Source organism: Ambystoma mexicanum, chromosome 8 (genome assembly GCF_040938575.1).
Source record: "Ambystoma mexicanum isolate Mex_15411 chromosome 8, UKY_AmexF1_1, whole genome shotgun sequence".
NCBI classification, from domain to species: domain Eukaryota; kingdom Metazoa; phylum Chordata; class Amphibia; order Caudata; family Ambystomatidae; genus Ambystoma; species Ambystoma mexicanum.
The window spans coordinates 49,124,171-49,136,914 of record NC_090929.1 but is presented as its reverse complement, the minus strand read 5'-3'; the positions used below and the strand labels follow the sequence as shown (position 1 = coordinate 49,136,914).

Here is a 12,744-nt window from a genome sequence, read left to right as displayed (position 1 = left end):
AATGCAAGATGCCATCATGCCTAGCAAACGCATCACTTTGCGCACCCTTATTTGGCGACCGGCCTGATAGTGAGCAATTTGCAGCAACAGATTCTGAATTCTTTCCTCTGACGGAGAGGCCAACCCCTCTTGGGTATTTAGGACAGCTCCTAGGAACTATTTTGAGGTGCTTGGCAACAGGCTTGATTTTGTTCTCGTTGATTGAGAAGCCCAATTGGAAGAGGAGGTTGATTGTTCTTTGGATGTTTCGTCTGCAAATTAAGGGGGTTTCCATTGTGATGAGCCAGTCATTCAGATAAGGGTACACGGGGATTGTCTCCCTGCACAGGTGCGCCGCCACCACCGCCAGTACCTTGGTGAATACCCTTGGAGCCGAGGCTATTCCAAAGGGCAGCACCTTGAAGTGGTAGTCTATTTTGAAATGCAAGAATCTTCTGTGCGCTGGGAACATTGAAATATGTAAATAAGCATCTTTCATATCCAATGCTGCCATGTAATCTCCCTTTTTTAGGAGGGGGATTACCTCTTGGATTGTAGTCATGCAGAATTTCTGTGGCTTGGCATACTTGTTTGCAGGGTGCAAATCTAATACTGGGTGCATTGTTAGATCTTTTATTGGCACAAGGAAGTAGGTTGAATAAATACCCCCCATTTACCTGGCTGATTGGGGCGGCTTCTATGGCGTCCTTTGCAAGTAGAATGGCGATCTCCTCGAGAAGGATTTTCCGGTGCTCCAATGAGTGTACCCTCTGTCTTGGGGGATGGACGTGGGGGCGCTCTAGTAGTTCTATACAGTATCCTGCGGACACTGTGGACAGCACCCATCTGTCCGAAGTGATTCCCTTCCATGGTGGGTGAAGGTAGAAATGTGCCCCCCACTGGGGATGCATGGGAGGGAACCCAAAGTGGAACGTCACTGTTTACTGGGTGGTGTACCACCTCTGGCGGGGCGGCCTCTACCCCTAGTGCGGCCTCTGCGCTGCCCTCTGGGGAAGGATTGTGATGATTGGAACTGATTGTTGCCCCCATGAGGTTGCTTGATTTTGATAGTAGTTTGAACCCCTTTGGGAGCTTCGGCCCCGAAAGCGACAAAAGTTAGAGTTTCCTCTCTGTCCTGAGGGTTTATTTGTGAGTTTTCCGAGAGATTTCAGGGTCTCGTACACGTCCTTAGCTGTTTTTAAGGCTTCCTCCACTGCCTTGCCAAATAGTACGTCCGGTTCTACCGGCATGTCTATAAGAGTGGCTTGGGTCTCGGGTTTAAGCACAGACTGCCTTAACTAAGCGTGACGTTTTATTACAGTGCCTTCAGCGATTAGTCTTCCAGCATTATCTGCTGCATCAAAGTTTGTTTTCAGAATGCATCCTGATGCAGACCTTCCATCTGCTGCCAGCTGAGCCAACTGGCTCTTCAGTGGTTCAGGTGCGGAGGATACCAAAGCAGCTACTTGTTCCCACTGGTGGCAATTGTAGCTTGCCAAAATTGTTGTGCTATTTGCAATTCGTGCCTGATAGACAGAAGTGGTGGCAACTTTCCTGCCAATAGTATATAGTCTCTTGCTCTCTTTTTCGGGAGGTGCTTCCGAAGATGCGAGAGGTGTACCTGCCCTCTTTCTGGTGGTTGTTACTACCAGGGAGTTGGGTTTTAATTGGCCCCTAATGTATAGGGGATCAGAAGGTGCGGCACAGAATAATGTTTCAACTCGTGGCTTAACCGCACAAGTAAGATTTTGAGTTACCAGCCAGGGGTCAATTCTATGCTGGACAGACTTTAATATAGGGATAACCTGAGCAATGGCTCTTTTGTCAACCAGGATCTCTTCTGCAAAATCCCTGTCCTCTTGGACACTTTGTGTGTCAATTTGAAAATGGGCTGCTGCCTTGGCCAGTACCTCGTTGAGGAGTGGTTGATTATCTACCGGTGGGTTATGCACCGGGGGTGCTTTAGGAATTGGGGACTCAAGATTGTAGGCTTCAGCCTCACCCTCCTCCTCCTCCTCCTGGTCCTCATCATCCCCATAATAAGAGACCTCGGTCTGGTCTTCCATAATTTGTGGGTCTGTTTCATCACAGTATGACTCGGGATGGTAAGATTCAATGACCAAAGGGTCTGTGACCAAATCCTGCACCTGGGCATCAGGGCGGGGTCTTTTATTAGGGGGTTGAGAATCCTTGGAACCCGAAGGGGCCAAAGTAGCTGGTGTGGTGGCATAACTATGAAAATAATTAGGGTCTTTTTCACAGAAGTCTGCCATAAAGGACATTCTTCTCATAACACTGTCGATATCAGCTGAGTTCCATTCTTTGGAGCTAGGGATAACCACAACATCTTCTGTTTCTTCTTCCATACCCATGTCGTGAGCAGTGGGTGGGATGATTTTTCCTTTAGTGCAAGGGTCAGGGACCTTCGACTTTCCTACTGATTTAGGGGCCTTTTGCTTTTCCTCATGAACATGGTGTTCTGAAGGCTTTTTGTGTTGTTTCTCCCCTTCCCATGACTAGAGGAATGTTTCCCAGTGCTTTTAGGGGCCTCTGAGGAACCTAACGCCTTACATCGAGATTCGGAGGTGGTATCTGACACCTCGCGTTGAGATTCGGAGGTGGAACGAGATTCGGAGGTGGTCTTGGAGGAAGGGCGTTGAATCTCGGGAGTAGATGCTACACGTCTTGACTGGGGATAGAGGCTGGATTCGTCTTCTGATGATTGGGCCTCTGGGAGTATTGGAAGTGCAACACCTTTTTCAACTGTGGACGGTTGGTCTTTGTCATGAGGCGATATCGAACGAGAACGCCCAGAGGACACAGAATCGTTGGACCGCTCTCTCTGTGTCCTCTGTTGCCGATCGCTCGACAAGCGTGTCAAATCGTGGCCAGGGCTGATGTGCTTAGTGGAAGTGGTGTGTGTCACGCTTATACCGCTGGGTGTTGTCCCCATTACTGAGCCGCTGGCCAGTCCTCCGGGGTTGGGGGCTTGCACGTGGGTGTCTGAAGTCACCCTTCTGCCCTCGCCATCCGATACGGTAGTATTGCTGCCATCGCTAAAAGACTCTTCAGCGTCCATGGCCTCTCTTTGCCTAGTGTAGTGGGCCCAACGTTTAGTGGAGCAGTCCTTAAGTGTTTTTAGCTTAAAGAGCTTGCAAGCTCGACAGGTAGCCTCAGGATGGTCTCGTGGGAGACACAAATTGCACGTATTGTGCTTATCTACCCAGGGGAACGTCCTGTTACACTTAGGGCAGAATTTGAAAGGAGTGCTCTCCATATGTATCAATTTGGCATCGGGTGGGTACATGTAGGAAATAAATGTGGGAGCCTGTATGTCCACCCCCCACTCTCCCTACTTGTACAGGGCTGAGGCCAGAGGCCTTTCAAGGCCCAAGGTCCGTCGTGGAGTTTCGACAGCTGTTCCCTTGATCTTCACCAGCGTCGATCTTTGGCGTAGGTTGGAAACAACGGGGACGTTTTAACAATAATTTTAGTATAACTGGCTAATGCCACAGGAAGTCTGCAGCATGCATCTGACTCGTATGGCAAAAAAAAACAATCTGAGGGTCCTACACGCGTGAGGGTTCATGGGTACAGTGGACGTCACACTAGGGATAGTATTACTGGCACGCCCTAGTTCAACGCCCCTTTTCGAGTTTCGAAAAACAAACTGCAATACTCTGCAGCTTCCACTAGATGTCCGCCTATGCACAGCATGTGATCTAAGCAGATTCCACAAGCCTCAGAAATATCTAAATTTAAATAAGCCCAATTTGGTTTCTTGGTTTCTTGCACAGTTTCCCTGGCACATCAAAAAAGAGATGGATTGGCAAATTTGCCATGGGTTATTTTCCCATCCTCTGTTAGGTGCCTACCTCTATAGACTGCTTGCGGACTCTTACCATTTGGATGAACCCCTCTTGACACCTTGAGAAGATTCAGGTACCCCCATAATGGACTGGGTGCCCCCAGATCGTCGTACCCCATGCATTTGCCAATCTAGTGCCAAGTTGATAGGGGAATGGTTAGGTCTTTAATTTTAAGACCTTTTCTTTCCTTTGGGTTTCAACAGTCTGTCGCTGCGAAGTCTAATCCAGGTTCTCCTTTCCAAGCCTTGCTCCCAGAAAATATGCACCGTCTTCAGCTCTGCCGCCCAACAGAAGAAGCTACATTTAGGGAGTGACCTACCCCCACTTTCATTGCTCTACCTAATTTATGCTAGGACGTCTCGGAGTTTGTTTCCCTTCTATATCAACGATTTTAATAATGATTGCAATGTGTTGGAATGCTTGTTTGATATGACATCTGGGTATTTAAAGCAGAAGTCAAATTATTTGCACTAAAAACATTTTTCATTTAAGTCCTGCAAAATGACATCTTTGCTTCCGTTCTCTGCTCTTTTTCTAACCGTTTTCTATAATATCACTCGGAGATTTCTTCCCAGGCCTAATGGCATCCCAAATATCTACAAGATACAGGGTTTGAAGGCTCGTCAACCCCTTACTCGCCTTTCCAAGTCAACATTTACATGTTCTTCTATGTAACTTGTACCTCGAGGCATTACTGCAATCGATTCTTGAAACATCGTTCCCTCCTATTCTGTACTGAGAAACTCTATGTTGTCTGTGTCGAGCCAAGTGTTAATCCTTCATCTGTGTCGAGCCAAGTGTTAATCCTTCATCTTTGTTGAGCTAAGTGGTAATTCTTAATCTGCGTCGAGCCGAGTGTTAATCTTTTGTCTTTGTCGAGCCGAGTGGTAATTCTTCATCTGCGTCGAGCCGAGTGTTACTCCTTCGTCTTTGTCGAGACGAGTGGTAATTCTTCATCTTCATCAATCCGAGTGGTAATTCTTCGTCTGTGTCGAGCCGAGTGTTAATCCTTCGTCTTTGTCAATCCGAGTGGTAATTATTCGTCTGCGTCGAGCCAAGTGATAATTCTTCATCTGCGTGGAGCCAAGTTGTAATCCTTCCTCTGCGTCGAGCGAAGTGGTGATCCTTTATCTGCATCGAGCTGAATGGTAATCCTTCAATACTTTCCTCTTTCCTCACCTAAACAGCAACTTGCTCCATGAATACACACAAAGCAAGGGTGAGAGGACACCTGGGTCTCTTTGGGCGTGACTCACTTTGAACCTTTTTGGATTTGCTCTCTTTGCTTCTATTGCTACCATGACATTTTAGGAGTTGACTATAAAACACTTCTTAACCCCTTTCGCAAATGACACATGTGTGAAACAGCTTGGGCTCTCTGTTGCTGGCAGAGGTTTGCAGTGCACGTGAATCCTTCGCTTGGATCCTATATGTCCCACAGAGACTCACCTGACGGCGTTGATCTTGATGAACCCAGAAGCATCACATGGTTCGTAGTCCCCTTGAACGTCCATGCTGCAGGGAAGGAAGCGAGAAAGACATGGTTAGAAGCAAGTGGTGGCCTTTCTTCATCAGGACTGCACAACTGTCTCTACTCCTCACCCCCTTCACTTTCATAACTCTGTCCTTGAGGGTCACCCATAGTTTGACTGACTCTCTTTACGTTAGGCATTTCAGGACAGGTGTGTTCCCTGTCCCCAATCTTCCTCTTTGACTACCTTCTCAAGCTGGCTTTGAGCGTAGGGTCCTCTACTAAGGTTACCTCTTCTATAAAGGCCAGGGAAGTTGGGAAAGGTTACTCAATGAGCCAGGGTCCTGAGGAAGTATACCTCTTCTAGAAGGCCATGGAATTTGGGAAAAGTCACATGACAAACCAAGTTTCTTATGGAAGGATAAAGCTTCTAGAAGGCCAGGGAATTTGAGAATGTCACGTGACAAGCCGTGGATCCTGAGGAAGCATATTGCCTCTAGAAGGCCAGGGAATTTGAGAAACATCACCTGACTAGCCGAGGGTCCTGATGAAGTATGCCTCTTCTAGAAGGCATGGGAGTTAGGCAATGCCATGTGCCGAGCCAGGGGTCCTGAGGAAGGATACCTCTTCTAAAAGGCCAGGGAATTAGCAACACCATTTGATGAGCCGAAGGTCCTGAGGAAGGATAACTCTTCTAAAAGGCCAGGGAATTAGCTAATGTCATGTGACAAGGCAAGAGGGGTCTTGAGAGCACTAAGTAAAGGGCCATTAAAAGACACGCTAAAAGAGGGCAATCACTATTTCTGCTGTGTTACCAGAATATTGTTAGGGCTTAAACCCACTCTGAGAAGTAGGAGAGGAGAATAAGGGAGAATGAAAAAGAGCCAGGGTAGGAAAGAGGGGTTCTAGACAGAATCAGGTAGAAATCCCATACTACAGCAAGTGCTGGGCAAGCTCCATCAGCAAAGTGCAAGTTTACCGCACATTGGAAATGGTCGGGAACTGGTTTGGATCCAGTCAGATAATGTATTTCATTTTACAGCTCTCCATAGTTGGTGTTCTAGTATTCTGGGTAGCCCGGCTTTGGGGACTGATGTTCACCCCACCTGAGGGTGATGACACAAGGATCCCAGGGCGGGGGTAACCATAATTCCCCTTTGCTGGCGGACAACTCTCACTGTGGATGACAACACTGCTGCTGGTTGAAAGCGCTTCTTGAGGACCCATCTCCAAAGTTGGCTGGGTCATTTCAGGTGATGATTGGAGTTAGGCTGTTGGAAAGGGTAGGGTGGCGGCCCTTTGGTGCAAGACCTCTGCCCTGCAAATCCCCCCAGAAGCGTACTGCCCTGGTACCACTCCTTCCTTCATACTGCCCCTCTTGGGGCATGACAAATCATGAGTTATTTGTATAGTGTCTACGCTGCACAAAGCCTGTTTCTAAGAGCACCCTTTCATGGTTCGATTACACATGTCACTTTGCATGACCAGCAATGCGCGAACACAAGTGTATTCATGGATCTGACCTTGCAACGTCACGTTGGGTGAGGAAGCATGCAAAGCTTGTGATCCTACTGCCACATGAAAGGACCCGTAAAGTCCCCATCGCAGAGAAAACAAAGTGCAAAGGTAAGGTAGAGGTGCCAGGACAGAGTTGATGTGCCGCTTGAAGTAAGGGGTGTGCGCATGCAGAGTAGCTGGGTGCAGCCATCATTTACGGCGGTTTGCTTTTGCATTCAAATTTACTGGGGGCCAACTTGAGTTATGTGATATGTAACCCATTTTATCGGGTGCAGTTAGAAGTTACGGGGGACAGTATGCATTACCACGGGGGTGCTGCCTTGATTGCGGGGGGGGGGGAGGCTTGCAGTATTGACGGGGTGCATGATGGCGGGGATGCGGACTGCGTAAAGGTTGACATATGTGGCTAGATCTGCTTTGCATGGTGGGTGTTGTGGGCGTTCCGGATGCTACATGCGCCTAAGGTTACTTTGCAGTTCAAATTCCATGAATATGGAGAACACGCATAACCAATGTGAGGGCCTTAGAGAAATGGGAGGAGCCCACAGGAGAGACAGACTGAGAAGAGGAAGAGAAAGAGGGTTTCCACTTCTAGCGTGTGAACGAGGGATTTATTCAATCCCTGATACTCCAATTGAAGCCAACTAATGATCTGGCATTTGCTATACCGGCACGCACTGCTAAATATCTGGCGGCCAATATCACACCCTTTATAACAGCTTTTGTGAATAAATCATTACTGGAGGGACAAGTTCCCAATCCTCTAAAGAGGGCCCCCTCGAGATTCTTAGCAAGTCGCGATCAGATGCGTGCAATGGAAACAGCAGGGATTTAACCCAGTATATATGGCAGCATTTATCTTCTCTCACATTGTGTGATCGGGGCATTTAAATGACTTCAAGACAATTAGCCCTGATTTGATAAAGGTCCTTCGAGGACCGAAACACATGTCATCTTCTTTAAGGGCATTTTTGAGAAATAAACATTTTATATAAAATATTTGGCGCAGTCTCTTTCCAGGTCATTCATACACTACAACTGTTTCTCAAAGGAGTCTTCCACTTGGCTAAACCCTGCACCTGGTGAGACGTGACTTAATGGACTCAATATATGGAATAGAACAACTTTGACTCTCTTTGTATTACTATCAAATGTCGCCAAGTGAGACCAAAACCACTCAAGCCAAGAATATATGATTCTGGAGAAGGTGGTGTGTGCCCAATTCCAGACATTTGTGGACAGCAAGGGACTACTGGATGAACTTCAGTCCGGTTTCCGGCTCAAACATGGTACGGAGACAGCATTGTTGGCCGCCCGGGATGACCTGCTGGAGGCCGTGGACGTAGGGGGGTCTAGAGTACGTAAGTGGCCTGCCTGATGTACAAATGTCTTAATTAATTTTATGGGCTAGCTCCGGACTACCATACGGCTAGGGTGCACCCGTAATATCGGACAAGAGACCTCCCTTCTGGAGATAAATCACTGATTTGTGTACCTCGGTCTAAACTGGAGTCCAGGGGGGGCAGGAGATTTGCTGTGTATGGCCCCAAGCTATGGAATCAGCTCCCACTGGAAATCAGAACATGTCAGTCTTTGGGACTGTTCAGAAGGCTGTTAAAAACTGTCCTGTTTAAATAAGTAACTTTACTTACAAGATCATACACAGTATTCATACATCCTACTCCTGGATGATAGTTGTCATCTGCACCCGAATACAGTTGAGTCTGTTTGGTGCGCGTTATAAATTTCCAAATCAAATCAAACATGCTTTTGTGTGCAGGTACACGCAAAGTGGAGTTACGCGCAGAGGACTTTGTGAGGTCTATGCGCTTTTTCTATAAATCGGGCCTTAATTTAGGAGCAGAGACTAGGGTAGAGCAGTCAAGTGCATGCAGTTCTCGCCCTCGTCCCCCCACCGTTTCTGCAGAAAGGCCCACCCTGCTCCATAGCACTCTCCGTTATATAAATGATGACACAGCAACCCAAAGCTAGAGTGGGCAAGAGGAGTGGCGTTAAGGGGGCACTTGTAGGGGCATATCCCATCATTTTCCATGGCAGAGGACAAGGGCACCTAGTTCAAGGGAGGTCAACCATCCCAGGGTCCTAAGGGACAGGCTGAGGCTCCCTCTAACATAGCTCACTCGATTATACCATATTTGAAAAACTACTCAATACTGCCCGATAACACAGCTCCCTCAATAAAAGAACTCACTTAATAGTGTCCAATAACACTGCTTTCTTAGTAGTGCCTCAAATACATATCCCACTCAATACTGCTAAATAATACCACTCTCTTTACAGCATCTCAATAACAGAACTCACTCGATAGTGTCTAATAACACAGCTCCCTCAAAAACCGAACTGTCAATGGCGCTCGATAACACATCTCAAAATGGTAACTCACAGGTAAGCGCTCAATACCAGAACTCAATCATTCCATATCAAATATCCCTCAATAACACCTCAATACCAGAACTCACTCATTACATATCAAATCTCCCTCAATAACACGCATTACCAGGACTCAATCATTCCATATCAAATCTCCCTCAATAACACCTCAATACCAGGAAAGTCGCCGGTAGATGGCATCATGGAAGGTTTATGGTCATAATATCGAATTTAGAAATCTCGAAAAAAAAAATCTCAAAAAAAAGGCCGAAAAAAAAATGTCGAATTTTTTTTTTATGACGTTTTTTATTCGAAATGGGGGGGGTTCCCCCCAACCCCCCTTTTTATTTTTTTTATTTTACCCCTTTTTTTTTACTTACCTGACCCCAAAAACACATATAAATAAATAATTCGATATTTTTTTTTTCGAGATTTTTTTTTCGCGATTTTTGTAATTCGATATTATTTTTTCGGCCTTTTGACTGACCACCATCATGGAAATACGTGACATGAGTAGAGGGTATCCATGAAACGCGCGAGTAGAGGAAATCCAGGAAACGCACCAGTAGAGGGCATCCAGGAAACACAGGAGCAGAGGGCCTGCAGGAAACACACGATTAGAGGGAATCCAGGAAACACACAAGAAGAGGGCATCCAGGAAACACAGGAGCAGAGGGCATCCAGGAAACACGAGTAGAGAGAATCCAGGAAACACACGATTAGAGAGAATCCAGGAAACACACGAGTAGAAGGCATCCATGAAACACACGATTAGAGAGAATCCAAGAAACGCACGATTAGAGAGAATCCAGGAAGCGCACGATTAGAGAGAATCCAGGAAACGCACGATTAGAGAGAATCCAGGAAACACACGAGTAGAGGGCATCCAGGAAACACAGGAGCAGAGGTCCTCCAGGAAACACAAGATTAGAGGGAATCCAGGAAACACACAAGAAGAGGGCATCCAGGAAACATAGGAGCAGAGGGCCTCCAGGAAACACATGATTAGAGAGCATCCAGGAAACCCACGAGCAGAGGGCATCCAGGAAACATGAGTAGAGAGAATCCAGGAAACACACGATTAGAGAGAATCCAGGAAACACACGAGTAGAGGGCATCCAGGAAACACACGATTAGAGAGAATCCAGGAAACGCACGATTAGAGAGAATCCAGGAAACGCACAATTAGAGAGAATCCAGGAAACGCACGATTAGAGAGAATCCAGGAAACACACGAGTAGAGGGCAGCCAGGAAACACACGATTAGAGGGCATCCAGGAAACACACGATTAGAGAGAATCCAGGAAACGCACGATTAGAGGGCATCCAGGAAACACACGATTAGAGAGAATCCAGGAAACGCACGATTAGAGAGAATCCAGGAAACGCACGATTAGAGAGAATCCAGGAAACACACGATTAGAGAGAATCCAGGAACACACAGTAGAGGGCATCCAGGAAAGACACGATTAGAGAGAATCCAGGAAACGCACGATTAGAGAGAATCCAGGAAATGCACGATTAGAGAGAATCCAGGAAACACACGAGTAGAGGGCATCCAGGAAACACACGTGTAGAGGGCATCCAGGAAACACACGATTAGAGAGAATCCAGGAAACGCACGATTAGCGAGAATCCAGGAAACGCACGATTAGAGAGAATCCAGGAAACACACGATTAGAGAGAATCCAGGAAACGCACGATTAGAGAGAATCCAGGAAACACACGAGTAGAGGGCATCCAGGAAACACACGAGTAGAGAGAATCCAGGAAAGACAGGAGTAGAGAGAATCCAGGAAACGCACGAGTAGGGGGCATCCAGGAAATGCACGATTAGAGGGAATCCAGGAAACGCACGAGTAGAGAGAATCCAGGAAACGCACGAGTAGAGGGCATCCAGGAAATGCACGATTAGAGAGAATCCAGGAAAGACAGGAGTAGAGAGAATCCAGGAAACGCACGAGTAGGGGGCATCCAGGAAATGCACGATTAGAGAGAATCCAGGAAACGCACGAGTAGAGAGAATCCAGGAAACGCACGAGTAGAGGGCATTCAGGAAGCATGCGAGTAGAGGGAGTCTGCCCATTTTCAGGCAGGGGACACAATTCCCCCATTAGTGTTTGAGAAATGTAATTGAAAAGACGAATTTAGTGAGGTTGTTCTGGTGCCAAAGCTAGAACAAGACACTTACCCACAAGACCACGTGAAGGTCTGTTCACGAAACCTGTAAAACATTGCATTCGGATTTTACAAGCAACATTACAGTAAGCACTTCTCTCTTGGGTTATTTTGCAGGTATTCACAAGCAATCTTGTGAGAGGCATGCACACTTGTCCTGCACACTTTCTTCAAGTGATAGAAATATTCAGGAAGTTCCCCAGATCTTTCTTCTTCTGTGACTCCATCTTTCTCTCTCTGCTTCTGTCTGAAGCCCTAATTCCGTCCATTTTCTCCAGTATGTCTCTCTACTCTCTACAATAGATAAAAAGGTTGATATGTTTTTGAACTGGAGAGGATGTCGTGACCTTTGATATGTTTATATTTCCTTTCTACCATGAGAGTCAATGGAACACGGTTTTGTTCTTTGTGGGTGAAACCGATCACATTCTCAAAGTATTACAGCCCTGATGATGCCTGGGGCACTGGAAGATTGGTCTGATGGTCGAAACGTGTAACACGTTGGCCGTGAGATATAACAAAGGAAATGCTGGCTACCTTGAAATACAATTTGTGGGAATTCATATTTTCTATATAAAAATAATCTTTTGTATTAGATGTTTTTCTTTTGATTAAAAATCAGAATTTTGGAGTAATATGAAATTCTTTTTTTGATGTATTCCTTTGATAGAAGGAACACATGACTATTTCCTTTTGGGAATGTTAATGATGTATTGTTTGACGCTTGGCCCGGAGGGAACGCTATGTTTTAATGTATCCCTTGTTGCTGGGACGGGGATCTGAATCGCCACCTCGTTATTCCACCTAACCTTTGGATCAGAACAAGTCCTTTGGTCTTCAGAAGATAGCGGTACGAAGTGAGGAGTTCCTTTTCCTGGGTGCACTTAGGATGGTAGCCGCTCCAGTGGGGAGTGTGAGCTTTCCGCGCTGTGATGTCCCTGTCCTTCGGGGCGGCTGCCAGTCTTTCTTCTTCTATGACTCAATCTTTCTCTCTCTGCTTCTGTCTGAAGCCCTAATTCCGTCCATCTTCTCCAGTTTTTCTCTCTACTCTCTACAACACCCAACCCCCTAACAACTTCAGGAGAGAGCAGTGTAACCCACCCTATTCCTGCCCTCTTAGGCAGCATTCTTACTCTTCCTCCACCGAGGACATCCTCCTATTCTACTCTCCCACTCTCCCCCACCCACACTTCTCTGTGAGCCTTCTCATACAACAACGACATCCTACCCACATCCCAAGTCAGAACCATATCAGGGGAATGCCCATAGACCCTTCCTTCCCATTATCATCCTTGACTCAGAGAAGGCGTCTTCCACTGATGACAGGCCCCATCCTTC

The 12,744-nt window shown here is 46.7% G+C and overlaps 1 protein-coding gene across 1 annotated transcript in view; it reads right to left on the bottom strand.

Moving 5' to 3' along the window:
- ASS1 (argininosuccinate synthase 1) overlaps positions 1 to 12,744 on the bottom strand; it is a 514,067-nt gene that overhangs the window by 22,137 nt on the left and 479,186 nt on the right. The window contains exon 15 of the mRNA XM_069609263.1: positions 5,298 to 5,363. Coding sequence (XP_069465364.1) covers positions 5,298 to 5,363 — 66 coding nt within the window. The remainder of the gene's footprint in view (positions 1 to 5,297; positions 5,364 to 12,744) is intronic.